General features: G+C 31.9%; 1 protein-coding gene across 3 annotated transcripts in view; it reads right to left on the bottom strand.

Annotated features, from left to right (window-relative positions):
* Positions 1 to 10,071: 10,071 nt before the first annotated feature.
* Positions 10,072 to 20,703, bottom strand: part of kcnk13b (potassium channel, subfamily K, member 13b) — a 36,623-nt gene continuing 25,991 nt past the window's right edge. For all 3 annotated transcript variants that reach the window (XM_062035099.1, XM_062035098.1, XM_062035097.1), the window contains one exon: positions 10,072 to 10,386. In XM_062035099.1, coding sequence (XP_061891083.1) covers positions 10,228 to 10,386 — 159 coding nt within the window. In that variant the 3' untranslated portion in view covers positions 10,072 to 10,227. The remainder of the gene's footprint in view (positions 10,387 to 20,703) is intronic.

Raw genomic sequence — 20,703 nt, forward strand, 5'->3', positions numbered from 1 at the left:
TTATTCCCTTCGGGGTCACGGGGGGCGCTGGAGCCTATCTCAGCTACAATCGGACGGAAGGCGGGGTACACCCTGGACAAGTCGCCACCTCATCGCAGGGCCAACACAGATAGACAGACAACATTGGATATATATATATATATATATATATATATATATATATATATATATATATATATATATATATATATATATATATATATATATATAAATGTATATTTATTTGTGAAAGCACTAGATCATTATGGCAGGGCATTTGTCATTTCATCCTGGACAATATATATATATATATATATATATATATATATATATATATATATATATATATATATATATATATATATATATATATATATATATATATATATATATATATATATATATATATATATATATATATATATATATATATATATATATATATATAAATCTATATATATAAATATATATATAAATCTATATATATATATATATATATATATATATATATATATATATATATATATATATATATATATATATATATATATATATATATATATATATATATATATATCTAAATCTATATTTATATTTTGTGGAAATAAATGCCAATTTAATTAGCACGCTCACACACACTCTAATGTACTCTAATGTAACAGTAAGTAATATTTACGACAACTCTAAGATAGTATATATTTAAATAATTACTTAAATGTGTCATTATTAATATACATAATTACATCATTAAGTTATACATTAAAAAATAAAGAAAACTTGAAAGAAAACTAAATCATGAAATGATAATAAATAAATATATTTTGTATTAAATAAAATGATAACACATTTAAACATACATGTATGCATTTAATTCCAATAATAATGAACAAATAACACATTTAAGTAATTATTTAAATATTTATTTATCTATTTGAGCCTCCTTATACAGCAACACGTACACGACACAAACACTGTATTTGTGTATTCATAACAACATGATATGTTTCTTTATATATTCATACATGACTGCGTTGATTATCATCGTAGTACTGTTTCTAGCCGCTAGAGGGCGACTGAGCATTGTTTATGTGGCTTGGGCAATGTTCATGGGGACCCTGAAATATGGAGTTAATAATTAATGTTTGGAAGTAACAGCAGACTTCCACAGTTTTTTCATATTCGGATATTTTTTTAAACAATTCTTCTGTTTTAGTGCAAAATAGTATTAATAAGTAGTAAATTATGTTGCGGATAATAATATAATAATATATATATATATATATATATATATATATATATATATATATATATATATATATATATATATATATATATATATATATATATATATATATATATATATATATATACATATATATACATATATATATATATATATATATATATATATATATATATATATATATATATATATATATATATATATATATATATATATATATATATATATATATATATATATATATATATATATAGGTATATAAGCTATATAGTCAAAAAACACAAAACTTAAGTAGGTACTTCTTCAGATGAGGCTGGAATATGGAGGTTCATTTGAGGGTTTTTTTTTAACACTGAATTTGTGAAAATACATTTTTTGTGTTTGATTTTTTTGTGAACGGACATAATTCTTTTTACATAAAATTATGCTGAAAATGTCATGAAATACAAACTTTTGAGTAAAATGCGTGTGTTTTAAAATGGTGTATAAAATGGAATGTAAAAAAATCAGTGTATAAAACATCATTGTCAAATAAATCTGTGTAAAAAAAATCAAATCAGTGAATAAAAAAATAATGTATAAAATGTTGTGTAAAAATCAGTGTATAAAAAAAATGGTGTCTAAAAAATAAGTATATAAAAAATTAGTGTCAAACATCAATGTATAAAATTGACAAAAAAATAAGTGTGTAAACATTCAGTGTTAAACAATCAGCGTACAAAAAATCAGTGCAAAAAAATCCAGTGTATTAAAAAAATTCCGTGTATAAAAAATCAGTGTATAAAAATTCAGTGTGTAGAAAATAAAGTATAAAAATGTTGTGTACATATCAATGTATAAAATAATCATTGTATTAACATTCAGTGTGAAAAAATCAGTGTACATAAAAATTAGTGTATAAAAATTTAGAGTGAAACCAGTGTAAAAAAAATCAGTGTATAATATACATTTAGTGTAAATATATTCAGTGTATAAAAATGTTATGTATATAAAATAGTGTTTACAAGTCTTGTGTAAATATCAGTGTATAAAAATTTAGTGTATGAAAAAAATTACTGTGTAAATATTCAGTGTATAAAAATCAGCGTACATAAAAAATTGTGTTTAAAAATTCAGTGTATAAAAAAATTAGTGTATACAAATTTGGTGTAAGAAACAAGTGTAAAAATCAGCACATCAGTATAAAAAAAATCAGTGTACAAAAATTAAATGTAAAAAATGTGTTGCTTCAAAACTCTTCCGATAAATTAAGACCGGAGCCCCTGATTGGCTGCTTCTGAGAAAGGCTCGATTGCTTCAGTCTTAATTAACCTGAAGCGAGTCTTGAGTTTTGAAGCAACTACATTTTCTTGACTGATTTTTTTTTTACACTGAATTTTTACACATTTAATTTGAAATCACAGTGATTTTTTTAAACACACACATTTTTATTCTGTGAAATTTTCAGCATAATTTCACATAAAAAATAGTGTATAAAAAAATTGATTGCATAAAATAATCAGTCTATAAAAATTCAGCATAAAAAAATTAAATTAAGAAAAACGTGTTGCTTCAAAATTCAAGACCAACTTCAGGTAAATTAAGACTGGAGCACATGATTGGCTGGTTCTAAGACTGCTTCAGTCTAAATTTACCCGAAGTCGGTCTCGAGTTTTTCTGCACTGATTTTTTTTACACATTGAATTTGAAATCACCGTATTTTAACAAACTGATTGTTCAAACTCACGCATTTTTTAACGTAAGAAGTTGGCAAACGTCACAAATCAGGAGGAACCCCAAAGCGCTCGTTTACAAAATGTTTGAGTTCAGATTTAGGGTCGTTCTGAGGCTCCTGAATGCACAAAGGAGGCAAAAGTGGGCAAGACAAGTGAGAAAGATGACGATCTCTCACTCCGTACACAGGGTTTGGCAATCAGCGTTCCAGGCTTTGGCAAAGGAACCCAAAGTGACGAACAAAAGGTAGGAACAAGGAAACAAAGCCACTTTATTCATGGAATACTGAGACAGAGTACAGTGCATGTACAGTAGAGTACTTATTAAGGGATGTGTCACCTGTGGCCATATAGCCTTCACAGCAGGGATATTCAACTGGCGGCCCGGGGGCCAAATCCGGCCCACGCGTTCACTTCAAAACTTGTTCGTCAAACATTTTTGCAGCAACTTTTTAAAAACAGGAGAGTTCTCCAACACATGGACGTTTGAACCTTGCCAGCTCCAAACGTACATAACTGAGGTGTTCCACCTTTTTTATTGATGGTAATGTGATTTGTGTAACTACAGTAAGTGTTGCTTATTTACTTCCCATGCAGTCAGTAGTCCTTTGTTCAACTTCTTGAGTTATGCTCATGGGGTTCCTCAAGGTTCCATCTTAGGTCCTCTCCTTTTCGCCGTTTGAGCTATTTAACTGCTGGACTCAGTTCAGGAAACTTGTGAGACTCCCATTTTTGCAGCAGATTCTTAAAAACCCTTGAGCAAGAGGGTTCAAACTTTTTCCTCTGGGGGCCGCATGCTGAAAAATTAAAGAATGCAAGGGCCATTTTGATATTTTTCATTTTTAAGGCCTATATTATATATATATATATATATATATATATATATATATATATATATATATATATATATATATATATATATATATATATATATATATATATATATATATATATATATATATATATATATATATATATATATATATATATATATATATGAAATATTATTTTATATTGCAAATATATTATAAATATATTATATTATTAAAATTCTTAGGGATCCAAACGGGTTCCAATCATTAAAGTGTTAAAAATAAGTGGTACATTATTTTAGTTTTTTTTACTTTCAATGTTTAAATCTCTAGATCAATTTCAGATCTTTTAACCATTTTTTTTGGTTTGTAATGTAGCTGAGATAGGCTACAGCACCCCCGCAACCTCGAAAGGGACAAGTGGTAGAAAATGGATGGATGGATGAATGTTTGTTTTATGCCCTTTTTGTCATTGAAAACAAAATATAGAACACAAAATATGCAACATTTTCCCCAAAAAACATTCCCAAAGTGGAATGTTTGATGTGAGGTAATTGGAGCCTTCAATAGGCCAATAATTCATTACAACATTGATTTTGATTCATTTAAAAATTTTTGAGCAATGACACTTAAAATAAAAACAAATCTCACTAAAATCCTCAGGGATCCAAGACTCCTAAGCGTGTTAAAATAAGTCATTAATTTTTTTGTTTATGTTTCTACTTTCAACGCTTATATCTTTAGACTTCAGGGGCCGTACTTATCAAGCTTCTTAGAATTACTCCTAAGAAGTCTGCTAAGAGTTGACTTAAGAGTAAATAAATTCTTCGCTGAAAGCTGCACTTAAAAGTTAGTTATCAAGCGTCTTACTCACACTTTCAGCGAAGTGTAGGACTGAATCTTAAGTGTCACACTCAGAGCTGAATTACGACATTACTATGTGCCGTAAACGGAATTTTAGGTGACGTCATTTCTGTGTCCATAGAAATGACCAATCACGGAAGGGAATCCCTTGTCTAAGAATAAAGAAATATCTTAGAAATATTTAAGTGGACAATGGGAGTGTATATTTTGACAATAAACTACAAAATAATACAAAACAAACAAACAATATTGGCAATGAATCAAAAATAAATGTTTCCTTTTTGTTGCACCTTTCCTGCTTCCTGCTCCCAGACCGTAACAAAGAGGCAGGGGAGACACTTCTCCAGGATGTATGCTCGGGGCAACACCCTTCACTTTACCCGGCAGTGGGTCTCCACAGCGGACGACTTTAGAGTGAATGATGAGTCCGGCGATTAGTTGCAAATCTTGCTTTATTGATTGCTTGCACACAGCCAATCCAACACAAAACAAACTAGTCCCCGCTCGCACTCACAATACCGCTCCCTCTCTTCTCTCGCCCACACACTCACTGACGTCACTTACCTCACATGCTGTAACCTAGCGTATGGGTGTGCCACACACATACGCTCATAACAATTTCTTTCCAATTCATTAATTAGGCAACTAATTTGAAACTGGTGTGGGTGGCTCTATATATACTAGCCCACTGCAGCCACATGCAGAAATCAACAAGGAATGGAAAATTATTAAATCTGTGACAAAAATAATACCCGCTCTGTCTAAACGATACCGTTTGATCAGCTGCTCGTCATCAAACAAAGATGAACGTTCGCGCACGTCTCTCTCGCCTCAGTGCCATCCCCTGCTGGCAACTCCTAACCACTTAAGACACCTCTGAAGGTCTCTTAAATATCGTGGAGAGTAGGAGTGATTCTTAGACTTAAGAACGTTGATAAAAAGCTTTTATTCTTAAGTTTGAGAGTAGGACTAAATTTCGCAAATTTTCAGGACTTAAGTGTAAAATGGCACTCTAAGAAGCTTGATAAGTACGGCCCCTGATCTTTTAATGTGTTTTGTTTTGTATGATGCCCTGTTTGTCAAAGAAAACAAAAAACTTGAAACATTTTTGTCAAATATGCAATATTTTCATAGAAAAATATTTTAAGTGGAAGATTTGATGTGAAGGAATTAGAGCCTTAAATAGACCAATAATTCATAACAACATTGGTTTAGGTTCATTATTAGTTTTTGACCAGCAACAGTTAAAAAAAAAAAAAAAAAAAAAAAAAATTACACTAAAATTCTTAGGGATCCAAACAGGTCCCAATCATAAAAGTGTTAAAAATAAGTGGTACATTATTTTAGGTTTTTTACTTTCAATGGTTAAATCTTTAGATCAATTTCAAATTTTTTAGTTTTTTTTTGGTTTGTTAGTTTTACAGGGGTATGCCCTTTTTTGGCATTAAAAACAAAATATAAAACACAAAATATGCAATATTTTCCCCCAAAATATTCCAAAGTGGAATGTGTGATGTGAGGTAACCGGAGCCTTCAATAGGCCAATAATTCATTACAACATTGATTTTGATTCATTTAATTTTTTTTTTAGCAATGACACTTAAAATAAAAAAAAAATCTCACTAAAATCCTCAGGGATCGAAATGGCCCACTCCTAAACGTGTTAAAATAAGTCATTAATTTTTTTTGTTTATGTTTCTACTTTCAACACTTAAATATTTAGACTTCAGGGGCCGTACTTATCAAGCTTCTTAGAGTGCCATTTTACACTTAAGTCCTGAAAATTTGCGAAATTTAGTCCTACTCTCAAACTTAACAATAAAAGCTTTTTATCAACGTTCTTAAGTCTAAGAATCACTCCTACTCTCCACGATATTTAAGAGACCTTCAGAGGTGTCTTAAGTGGTTAGGAGTTGCCAGCAGGGGATGGCACTGAGGCGAGAGAGACGTGCGCGAACGTTCAGGGAGCGGAACGATGTCCTGGATTTGTTTGATGACGAGCAGCTGATCAAACAGTATCGTTTAGACAGAGCGGGTATTATTTTTGTCACAGATTTAATACTTTTTGATTCCATGTTGATTTCTGCATGTGGCTGCAGTGGGCTAGTATATATAGAGCCACCCACACCAGTTTCAAATTAGTTACCTAATTAATGAATTGGAAAGAAAATGTTATGACAGTAGCGTATGTGTGTGGCCGTGAGGTGAGTGACGTCAGTGAGTGTGTGGGCGAGAGAAGAGAGGGAGCGGTAGCGTGAGTGCCGGCGGGGACTAGTTTGTTTTGTATTATTTTGTAGTTTATTGTCAAAATATACACTCCCATTGTCCACTTAAATATTTCCAAGATATTTCTTTATTCTTAGACAACGGATTCCCTTCCGTGATTGGTCATTTCTATGGACACAGAAATGACGTCACCTAAAATTCCGTTTACGGCACATAGTAATGTCGTAATTCAGCTCTGAGTGTGACACTTAAGATTCAGTCCTACACTTCGCTGAAAGTGTGAGTAAGACGCTTGATAACTAACTTTTAAGTGCAGCTTTCAGCAAAGAATTTATTTACTCTTAAGTCAACTCTTAGCAGACTTCTTAGGAGTAATTCTAAGAAGCTTGATAAGTACGGCCCCAGATCTTTTAATGTCTTTTGTTTTGTATGATGCCCTGTATGTCAAAGAAAACAAAAAACTTGAAAAAATGTTGTCAAATATGCAATATTTTCATAGAAAAATATTTTAAGTGGAAGATTTGATGTGAAGGAATTAGAGCCTTAAATAGACCAATAATTCATAACAACATTGGTTTAGGTTCATTATTAGTTTTTGAGCAGCAACAGTTAAAAAAAAAAAAAAAAAAAAATTACACTAAAATTCTTAGGGATCCAAACAAGTCCCAATCATAAAAGTGTTAAAAATAAGTGGTACATTATTTTAGGTTTTTTACTTTCAATGGTTAAATCTTTAGATCAATTTCAAATTTTTTAGGGTTTTTTTGGTTTGTTAGTTTTACAGGGGTATGCCCTTTTTTGGCATTAAAAACAAAATATAAAACACAAAATATGCAATATTTTCCCCAAAAATATTCCAAAGTGGAATGTGTTATGTGAGGTAATCGGAGCCTTCAATAGGCCAATAATTCATTACAACATTGATTTTGATTCATTTAATTTTTTTTTAGCAATGACACTTAAAATAAAAAAAAATCTCACTAAAATCCTCAGGGATCAAAATGGCCCACTCCTAAACGTGTTAAAATAAGTCATTAATTTTTTTTGTTTATGTTTCTACTTTCTACACTTAAATATTTAGACTTCAGATCTTTTAATGTGTTTTGTTTTGTATGATGCCCTGTTTGTCAAAGAAAAAAAAAAAACTTGAAAAAATGTTGTCAAACCAACAAAATATGCAATATATTCGTACAAAAATATTTTAAGTGGAAGATTTGATGTGAAGGAATTAGAGCCTTAAATAGACCAATAATTCATAACAATATTGGTTTTTGGTTCATGATTAGTTTTTGAGCAGCAACAGTTAAAAAAAATAAATAATTACACTAAAGTCCTGAAGGACCCAAATGGGTCCCAATCATAAAAGTGTTAAAAATAAGTGGTACATTATTTTAGTTGTTTTTACTTTCAATGTTTAAATCTCTAGATCAATTTCAGATCTTTTAATGTTTTTTTGGTTTGTTTGTTTGATGCTTTTTTTGGCATTAAAAACCAAATATGGAACACAAAATATGCAATATTTTCCCCCAAAATATTCCAAAGTGGAATGTTTGATATGAGTTAATCGGAGCCTTCAAAAGTCAAATAATTCATTACAACATTCATTTTTTGTTTATGTTTTCTACTTTCAACGCTTAAATCTTTAGACTTCAGATCTTTTAATGTGTTTTGTTTTGTATAATGCCCTTTTTGTCAAAGAAAACAAAACATGCTTTTCTTTTTTGGCAAAAAACCCAAAATATGCAATATTTTCCTTGAAAAATATTTTAAGTGGAACATTTTATGTGAAGGAATTATAGACTTAAATAGACCAATAATTTATAACAACATTAGTTTTGGTTCATGATCAGTGTTTTGAGCAGCAAGTTAAAAAAAAAAAAAGACACTAAAATTCGTAGGGATCCAACGGGTCCCAATCATAAAAGTGTTAAAAAATAAGTGGTACATTATTTTAGTTTTTTTAACTTTCAATGTTTAAATCTTTAGATCAATTTCAGATATTTGAACATTTTTTGGTTTGTTTGTTTTATGCCCTTTTTGGCATTAAAAACTAAATATAGAACAAAAAATATATACGATGTTTTCCCCAAAAAATATTCCAAAGTAGAATGTTTGATGTGAGGTAATCAGAGCCTTCAATAGGCCAATAATTCATTACAACACTGATTTTGATTCATTGAAATTTTTTTGAGCAATAACACTTAAAATAAAAATAAAAATCTCACTAAAATCCTCAGGGATCCAAAAGGGCCCATTCCTAAATGTGTTAAAATAAGTCATTCATTTTTTGTCTATGTTTTATACTTTCAACACTTAAATCTTTAAACTTCAGATATTTTAATGTGTTTCTGTTTTGTATAATGCCCTTTTTGTCAAAGACAACCAAACATGGTTTTCTTTTTTGGCAAAAAAACCAAAATATGCAATATTTTCCTCTAAAAATATTTTAAGTGGAACATTTTATGTGAAGGAATTATAGCCTTAAATGGACCAATAATTCATAACAACATTGGTTTTGGTTATTAGTTTTTGAGCAGCAACAGTTAAAAAAAAAAAAAAAAAAAGACACTAAAGTCCTTAGGGATCCAAACGGGTCCCAATCATAAAAGTGTTAAAAATATTATTATAGTTTTTTTACTTTCAATGTTTAAATCTCTAGATAAATTTCAGATCTTTTAAATTTTTTTTGGTTTGTTTGTTTTATGCCCTTATTTACATAATATGCAATATTTTCCCAAAAAATATTCCAAAGTGGAATATTTAATGTGAGGTAATCAGAGCCTTCAATAGGCCAATAATTCATTACAACACTGATTTTGATTCATAATTTTTTTTTTGAGCAATGACACTTAAAATAAATAAATACATCTCACTAAAATCCTCAGAGATCCAAAAGAGCCCACTCCTAAATGTGTTCAAATAAGTCAGAAGTTCTTAGGGATCCAAACGGGTCCCAATCATAAAAGTGTTAAAAATAAGTGGTACATTATTTTATTTTTTTTTACTTTCAATGCTTAAATCTCGAGATCAAATTCCGATCTTTTAACGTTTTTTTGGTTTGTTTGTTTTATGCTCTTTTTGTCATTAAAAACTTAAATAAAGAAATGAAAATATGCAATATTTGAACAATACAAGCTTTAAAGATAAAAACCGCCAGCTTTGTGTTATTAGAGTCAACATAGCAACTTTTTCTCGTTAAATTTCACCCGTTTGCTCCCCCCCCCCCCCCCCCCCACTTTTTATGTTTGTTTTTTGTAATAGTATTTTTAGAATGCACCGCGGGCCGTTAAAAAAGGAGCCCCCCGGGCCGCACTTCGGACACCCCAGGTCTAGAAAACGCATGCTCCAAAGTCCAGGGAAGCATCTTTGTCCGCCATCCTTTGCGGTCCTCCTATCTGTCCACGCTGGTCTCCGCCAGCCGGTTGTTCATGATGCCCAGGGCGCCCACGCCCTCCGAGAAGCCGTTGGGACGCGAGGACGTGGAGCCGGGTTGGCGCGGGTGCCCGACGGCCATCTCGGACAGTTGCTTCTGCATGAGGGCCAGGTTGACCTGCGGCGGAGGAAGACAAGAACGCGGATGAGTGGCAACCTTTGAAGAAAAATCTTCGCAATTGGCAGACTTGGAGGATGTTTACTCAGTTGTTTCATTTTGTGGAACAAAAGCAAATAATGTGGTCATTTCTGGCTTCAAGAGACGCTAAAAGACATCAAGAGAACCAATCGAGGTGGTCAAAAACTGATGGAATCACTCAATTCTGAGGAAAAAATGATGGAATGATGAGAAACAAAGAAAGAAAAAAAAGACCACCTCTGGCTTTTATGAGAGCTTGCAGCCTCTGAGGCGTCCCAGCAGGCACAAGACATTGAAACAACGTTGAGAACTTGTTGAATTAGGTCCTGATGTTGAGTAACTCATACATAACGTTGAAACAACATGCTTTTTGACGACGTTTAATCAATTCAATTTCAGACCTTAATTTGACCTTTGAAATGTTGGTAATTTCTCAACCAATATTCTACAACTCAAATACAAGGTTTAAAGAACATGATTTTTACGATGTTTAATTAATGTTGGGGTCTGACGTTGATTTGACCATTGGAATTTGGTCATTTCCCAACCAATATTCTACAACACAAATACAACGTTGAAACAACATGCTTTTTGACGACGTTTATTCAATGTCGGGTTCTGACGTTGAATTGACCATTGAATTTTGGTTATTTTCCAACCAATATTCTACAACACAAATTCGTAGAAACAACATGCTTTTTGATGACGTTTATTCAATGTCGGGTTCTGACGTTGATTTGACCATTGAATTTCGGTCATTTACCTAATAATATTCTACAACACAAATACAATGTTGAAACAACATGCTTTTTAAAGACGTTTAATTAATGTTGGGGTCTGACGTTGATTTGACCATTGAAATGTGGTCATTTCCCAACCAATATTCTATACACAAATACAACGTTGAAACAACATGCTTTTTAACGATTATTCCATTGAATTTTGGTCATTTCCCAACCAATATTCTACAACACAAATACAACATTGAAGCAACAAGCTTTTTGACGACATTTAATCAATGTTGGGTTCTGACGCTGATTTGACCGTTGAATTTTGGTCATTTCACGACCAAAATTCTACAACACAAATACGTTGAAACAACATGCTTTTTGACGTTTATTCAATGTCGGGTTCTGACGTTGAATTGACAATTGAATTTTGTTTATTTTCCACCTAATATTCTACAACACAAATACGTTGAAACAAAATGCTTTTTGATGACGTTTATTCAATGTTGGGTTCTGACGTTGATTTGACCATTGAATTTTGGTTATTTTCCAACCAATATTCTACAACACAAATACAACGTTGAAACAACATACTTTTTGACGACGTTTAATCAATGTTGGGTTCCTACGTTGAATTGACCATTGAAATGTGGTCATTTCCCAACCTATATTCTATGCACAAATACAACGTTGAAACAACATGCTTTTTAACAACGATTATTCCATAGAATTTTGGTAATTTCCAAACCAATATTCTACAACACAAATACAACGTTGAAACAACATGCTTTTTGACAACGTTTATTCAATGTTGGGTTCTGACGTTGAATTGACCATTGAATTTTGGTTATTTTCCAACCAATATTCTACAACACAAATACGTTGAAACAACATGCTTTTTGATGACGTTTATTCAATCTTGGGTTCTGACGTTGAATTGACCATTGAATTTTGGTTATTTTCCAACCAATATTCTACAACACAAATACAACGTTGAAACAACATACTTTTTGACGACGTTTAATCAATGTTGGGTTCCTACGTTGAATTGACCATTGAATTTTGGTTATTTTCCAACCAATATTCTACAACACAAATACAACGTGGAAACAACAAGCTTTTTGACGACATTTAATCAATGTTGGGTTCTGACGTTGATTTGACCATTGAATTTTGGTTATTTCCCAACCAATATTCTACAACACAAATACAACGTTGAAACAACATACTCTTTGATGACGTTTAATCAATGTTGGGTTCTGACATTGATTTGACCATTGAATTTGGGTTATTTTCCAACCAATATTCTACAACACAAATTCGTAGAAACAACATGATTTTTGATGACGTTTATTTAATGTTGGGTTCTGATGTTGATTTGACCATTGAATTTCGGTCATTTTCCAGATAATATTCTACAACACAAATACAACGTTGAAACAACCTGCTTTTTAACAATTATTCCATTGAATTTTGGTCATTTCCCAACCAATATTCTACAACACAAATACAACGTTGAAGCAACAAGCTTTTTGACGACATTTAATCAATGTTGGGTTCTGACGTTGATTTGACCATTGAATTTTGGTCATTTCACGACCAAAATTCCACAACACAAATACAACGTTGAAACAACATGCTTTTTGACAACCTTTATTCAATGTCAGGTTCTGACGTTGATTGACCATTGAATTTTGGTTATTTTCCAACCAATATTCTACAACACAAATTCGTAGAAACAACATGATTTTTGATGACGTTTATTCAATGTTGGGTTCTGACGTTGATTTGACCATTGAATTTTGGTCATTTCACGACCAATATCCTACAACACAAATACAACGTTGAAACAACATGCTTTTTAACAACGTTTATTCAATGTCGGGTTCTGACGTTGAATTGACCATTGAATTTTGGTTATTTTCCAACCAATATTCTACAACACAAATTCGTAGAAACAACATGATTTTTGATGACGTTTATTCAATGTCGGGTTCTGACGTTGAATTGACCATTGAATTTCGGTCATTTACCTAATAATATTCTACAACACAAATACAATGTTGAAACAACATGCTTTTTAAAGACGTTTAATTAATGTTGGGGTCTGACGTTGATTTGACCATTGAAATGTGGTCATTTCCCAACCAATATTCTATACACAAATACAACGTTGAAACAACATGCTTTTTAACGATTATTCCATTGAATTTTGGTCATTTCCCAACCAATATTCTACAACACAAATACAACATTGAAGCAACAAGCTTTTTGACGACATTTAATCAATGTTGGGTTCTGACGCTGATTTGACCGTTGAATTTTGGTCATTTCACGACCAAAATTCTACAACACAAATACGTTGAAACAACATGCTTTTTGACGTTTATTCAATGTCGGGTTCTGACGTTGAATTGACAATTGAATTTTGTTTATTTTCCACCTAATATTCTACAACACAAATACGTTGAAACAAAATGCTTTTTGATGACGTTTATTCAATGTTGGGTTCTGACGTTGATTTGACCATTGAAATGTGGTCATTTCCCAACCTATATTCTATGCACAAATACAACGTTGAAACAACATGCTTTTTAACAACGATTATTCCATAGAATTTTGGTAATTTCCAAACCAATATTCTACAACACAAATACAACGTTGAAACAACATGCTTTTTGACAACGTTTATTCAATGTTGGGTTCTGACGTTGAATTGACCATTGAATTTTGGTTATTTTCCAACCAATATTCTACAACACAAATACGTTGAAACAACATGCTTTTTGATGACGTTTATTCAATCTTGGGTTCTGACGTTGAATTGACCATTGAATTTTGGTTATTTTCCAACCAATATTCTACAACACAAATACAACGTTGAAACAACATACTTTTTGACGACGTTTAATCAATGTTGGGTTCCTACGTTGAATTGACCATTGAATTTTGGTTATTTTCCAACCAATATTCTACAACACAAATACAACGTGGAAACAACAAGCTTTTTGACGACATTTAATCAATGTTGGGTTCTGACGTTGATTTGACCATTGAATTTTGGTTATTTCCCAACCAATATTCTACAACACAAATACAACGTTGAAACAACATACTCTTTGATGACGTTTAATCAATGTTGGGTTCTGACATTGATTTGACCATTGAATTTGGGTTATTTTCCAACCAATATTCTACAACACAAATTCGTAGAAACAACATGATTTTTGATGACGTTTATTTAATGTTGGGTTCTGATGTTGATTTGACCATTGAATTTCGGTCATTTTCCAGATAATATTCTACAACACAAATACAACGTTGAAACAACCTGCTTTTTAACAATTATTCCATTGAATTTTGGTCATTTCCCAACCAATATTCTACAACACAAATACAACGTTGAAGCAACAAGCTTTTTGACGACATTTAATCAATGTTGGGTTCTGACGTTGATTTGACCATTGAATTTTGGTCATTTCACGACCAAAATTCCACAACACAAATACAACGTTGAAACAACATGCTTTTTGACAACCTTTATTCAATGTCAGGTTCTGACGTTGATTGACCATTGAATTTTGGTTATTTTCCAACCAATATTCTACAACACAAATTCGTAGAAACAACATGATTTTTGATGACGTTTATTCAATGTTGGGTTCTGACGTTGATTTGACCATTGAATTTTGGTCATTTCACGACCAATATCCTACAACACAAATACAACGTTGAAACAACATGCTTTTTAACAACGTTTATTCAATGTCGGGTTCTGACGTTGAATTGACCATTGAATTTTGGTTATTTTCCAACCAATATTCTACAACACAAATTCGTAGAAACAACATGATTTTTGATGACGTTTATTTAATGTTGGGTTCTGACGTTGATTTGACCATTGAATTTTGGTCATTTCACGACCAATATTCTACAACACAAATACAACGTTGAAACAACATGCTTTTTGACAACGTTTATTCAATGTCGGGTTCTGACGTTGAATTGACCATTGAATTTTGGTTATTTTCCAACCAATATTGTACAACACAAATTCGTAGAAACAACATGATTTTTGATGGCGTTTATTCAATGTTGGGTTCTGACGTTGATTTGACCATTGAATTTCTGTCATTTATCTAATAATATTCTACAACACAAATACAATGTTGAAACAACATGCTTTTTAAAGACGTTTAATTAATGTTGGGGTCTGACGTTGATTTGACCATTGAAATGTGGTCATTTCCCAACCAATATTCTATACACAAATACAACGTTGAAACAACAGGCTTTTTAACAACGATTATTCCGTTGAATTTTGGTCATTTCCCAACCAATATTCTACAACACAAATACAACGTTGAAACAACATACTTTTTGATGACGTTTAATCAATGTTGGGTTCCTACGTTGAATTGACCATTGAATTTTGGTTATTTTCCAACCAATATTCTACAACACAAATACAACGTTGAAACAACATGCTTTTTGATGACGTTTATTCAATCTTGGGTTCTGACGTTGATTTGACCATTGAATTTTGGTTATTTTCCAACCAATATTCTACAACACAAATACAACGTGGAAACAACATGCTTTTTGACGACATTTAATCAATGTTGGGTTCTGACGTTGATTTGACCATTGAATTTTGGTTATTTCCCAACCAATATTCTACAACACAAATACAACGTTGATACAACATACTCTTTGATGACGTTTAATCAATGTTGGGTTCTGACATTGATTTGACCATTGAATTTTGGTTATTTTCCAACCAATTTTTCTACAACACAAATTCGTAGAAACAACATGATTTTTGATGACGTTTATTCAATGTTGGGTTCTGATGTTGATTTGACCATTGAATTTCGGTCATTTTCCAGATAATATTCTACAACACAAATACAACGTTGAAACAACCTGCTTTTTAACAATTATTCCATTGAATTTTGGTCATTTCCCAACCAATATTCTACAACACAAATACAACGTTGAAGCAACAAGCTTTTTGACGACATTTAATCAATGTTGGGTTCTGACGTTGATTTGACCATTGAATTTTGGTCATTTCACGACCAAAATTCTACAACACAAATACGTTGAAACAACATGCTTTTTGACAACGTTTAATCAATGTCGGGTTCTGACGTTGATTGACCATTGAATTTTGGTTATTTCACGACAAATATTCTACAACACAAATACAACGTTGAAGCAACAAGCTTTTTGACGACATTTAATCAATGTTGGGTACTGACGTTGATTTGACCATTGAATTTTGGTCATTTCACGACCAAAATTCCACAACACAAATACAACGTTGAAACAACATGCTTTTTGACAACCTTTATTCAATGTCAGGTTCTGACGTTGATTGACCATTGAATTTTGGTTATTTTCCAACCAATATTCTACAACACAAATTCGTAGAAACAACATGATTTTTGATGACGTTTATTCAATGTTGGGTTCTGACGTTGATTTGACCATTGAATTTTGGTCATTTCACGACCAATATCCTACAACACAAATACAACGTTGAAACAACATGCTTTTTGACAACGTTTATTCAATGTCGGGTTCTGACGTTGAATTGACCATTGAATTTTGGTTATTTTCCAACCAATATTCTACAACACAAATTCGTAGAAACAACATGATTTTTGATGGCGTTTATTCAATGTTGGGTTCTGACATTGATTTGACCATTGAATTTCTGTAATTTATCTAATAATATTCTACAACACAAATACAATGTTGAAACAACATGCTTTTTAAAGACGTTTGATTAATGTTGGGGTCTGACGTTGATTTGACCATTGAAATGTGGTCATTTCCCAACCAATATTCTATACACAAATACAACGTTGAAACAACAGGCTTTTTAACAACGATTATTCCGTTGAATTTTGGTCATTTCCCAACCAATATTCTACAACACAAATACAACGTTGAAACAACATACTTTTTGACGACGTTTAATCAATGTTGGGTTCCTACGTTGAATTGACCATTGAATTTTGGTTATTTTCCAACCAATATTCTACAACACAAATACAACGTTGAAACAACATGCTTTTTGACGACATTTAATCAATGTTGGGTTCTGACGTTGATTTGACCATTGAATTTTGGTTATTTTCCAACCAATATTCTACAACACAAATACAACGTGGAAACAACAAGCTTTTTGACGACATTTAATCAATGTTGGGTTCTGACGTTGATTTGACCATTGAATTTTGGTTATTTCCCAACCAATATTCTACAACACAAATACAACGTTGATACAACATACTCTTTGATGACGTTTAATCAATGTTGGGTTCTGACGTTGATTTGACCATTGAATTTGGGTTATTTTCCAACCAATATTCTACAACACAAATACGTTGAAACAACATGCTTTTTGATGCGTTTATTCAATGTTGGTTTCTGACGTTGATTTGACCTTTGAATTTCGGTCATTTCCCCACCAATATTCTACAACACAAATACAACGTTGAAACAACATGCTTTTTGACGACGTTTAATCAATGTCGGTTTCTGACGTTGAATTGATCAATGAAATTCGGTCATTTCCCAACCAACAACGTGGATCCAACGTTAGACATCAACGTTGTCTCAACGTACAAATACAACTATTTTGCAATGATGTTTCAAAGTCAGTTTTAAAGGACACAAACGTATAATCAACGTTGTATCAATGTCTTGTGCATGCTGGGGTGGACTTAAAAGGGAACTGCACTTTTTTGGGGGGGGACTTTTGCCTTTCATTTGCAATCCTTATGAGAGTCAAGAACACATTTTTCTTGTTTTTATGCATTCTAAATCATAAAATACGGCAAGTACGAGGTGGCTAACAACGCAGCTAATGGGAATACACTATTCCGCCCATAAATCCCATTGGAACCAAAAGCAAACTAATGTTCCAGCATCATCACCTTGCTCAATGCAGATTCACCATCCTCTCTGAATATGACTTTCATCCAGTCATCCATAGTCCACCATTCCTTTTCCTTAGACCGTTGCAACCATTTGTTTTTAATGTTTACATGTTAAGGACGACTTTGGTTGCGCTTTTCTGTATTTAAATACCATTTCCTTTAAACGCTTGCCTACAGTTGTTTTTCATTTGTTTTGCTGTGCATTGTTCTCTTCTCAAGACATATTGCTTGAAGTTGTCCTCGGTCTACCAGTATGCTCGCCTTTCACAACCTTCCCACGTTGTTTGTGCTTGCTCCACATAACACACAGCTGACTGTGAACAATCAACATTTTTGGCAACATTGTACTTTTTGAAGAGCTTTGACAATCCTCTACTTTGTTCCAATAAAATCCCACGTGTTGAGGCCATGATTCATGTCAATCCACCTGCTGCAACAGCTCTCCAAGGTGTAAACACTCCTTTTTCACTGCAGACTAATAAACAGATTTCCTCTGATGCTAGCTTTGTAAATAAAAATGTATTTAAAAGATAAATAAAAAAAATAAAATAAAATAAATACATTCATAAATAAATAAAGAATTGAATGATTGTATTTTTTTCCCCACTGTGCTTAATAAATAAATAAAAAAAAACAATACAAATAAATAAAATAAAAATAATGAAATAAATAATTAAACACATTAATAAATACATACAAATAAATAAATATATAAATAAATAAATAATTTAATGATTCTATAATGTTTTCACTCTGCTTAATAGTGTTGTTAATCTTTGGGCACCACACGATTCGATTCGATTATTTGGGGAAACGATTCGATTCTGAATCGATTCTCGATTCAAAACCAATACTTTTTAATTAACATTGTTTGCCAGTTCTATGATTAACTACATTCCTTCATAAAATAGATAAACAGCTCTGATAAACTTATATAATACTTAAAAAAATGAATAAAATTCTACCCAAACATTTAATAAAGTGAAATAAAGTCAATTTTCTAAAGTAAAACTGTACAGCAGATATAGATAATCTACATCAACAATTATTTTTGCCTTCTGAAAACGACTATAGTTTTGTGTCATGTCTGTTATTTGATTGTTTTTCAACAAAATGAAACAAATGACATTTTTTTGCCAGGAGTTGTATTCAAATAAACAAAGACGAACACAAACTGACAATTCTGCTATTTTAGTTTTTTTTTTTCCACTTCAACAAAACAACCAATCTGCCTGACACACACACTTTGAGCCCACCAGCGCTGGCATCTTAAACAACATCTTTATTCACACAGGACTAATTGGACCTCATTGTTGCTAGGTTACCAACAGCTCTTCTACTCTCCTTCTCCTGTAAACACTGTATCTCGCTACATTTGGGAAAACATGATCGCACACGTCGGATATAATACATACATGTATTAATATAATGGATATATAATTAATAATTAATATCATTGATATTAAGAGGAAGTAAAAGTTGGACTCCTACCTTGTTTACTTCCTAACGACCTCCTTAAAGTTTTGTAATCAATCCGAAATATCAAGCAGCTAAAATGCGGCAAACATGGATAAGTGTGGAGAGTGTTTAGCATTTTCTCACCATTTCTTGTAATTTTTTTCATGGTGCATGGATGTTTTTTTATAATATCCACAAATAGTGTGATATTGTGTTATGTGTGACCATGTCTGTTGGCATTTTGTGTTAGTTCGATTTTTTTTTTTTTTTTGCACCATGACTGGGGAAGGTTGTTTGGGTTGGATCATAAAAATAAATGCTGGGCTTTTTGCTTTTTCTCTCTCAGTCCTTCTTTTGTAAATCCGATAGTCAGATTTCAGACTTCATTTGGAATAAAAAGACTCAACAATATTTGCATAGACCCAAATCGTCGTAGACACCAAATGCTTCAGCTGAAATATTTGACTTAGACATTTTTCATGGGAAAATATTGCATAGTTTGTGATTTTGCCATTAAAAAGGGAATACAATATAACAAGCCCCTTCAAAATGTTATATCAAGGGATACATCTGAAATATGTATGATCTACAGATTTTATCATTGAAAGTAAAACAATTATGATATTTCTTACTTTTAAGACTTTTGTGCGGGACCCAAGGGACCTACAATGTCCATTTTTATTGAAAAAAACTGTCAATGCTCAACAAAAAAGTATGACTCAAAATCAATGTTGTCAAAGTCTTCAATCACTGCATACATCCCAATTTCTGACTTTGAAATTTATCATGGGAAAATATCGCAAGAGTTTGTGTTTTTTGACATTATCCATGTTTTTTTGTTGTCAAAAAGAACATAAAACATAAAAAGTCCTCAAAACTTTACATCAACGAATATATCTGAGATTGATCTCGAGATTTTAGCGTTTAAAGTAAAACAAAAATATTGATAAATGTCATACTTTTAACAGTTTTATGAGTGGGGCCCTTCATGGTCCGCGAGTGAGTGAGTTAGTGACCTATTTAAGGCGCCTATCACTTCAGATCAAGTATTTGACTTTAAACATTTTTCATTGGAAAATATTGCATAGTTTGTGTTTTTGCCATTAAAATGTGTTTTCTTTGATAAAAATGGGCATTAAACATAAAAAGAACCCCTA

This window comes from Entelurus aequoreus, linkage group LG23, assembly GCF_033978785.1.
Source record: "Entelurus aequoreus isolate RoL-2023_Sb linkage group LG23, RoL_Eaeq_v1.1, whole genome shotgun sequence".
NCBI lineage: Eukaryota > Metazoa > Chordata > Actinopteri > Syngnathiformes > Syngnathidae > Entelurus > Entelurus aequoreus.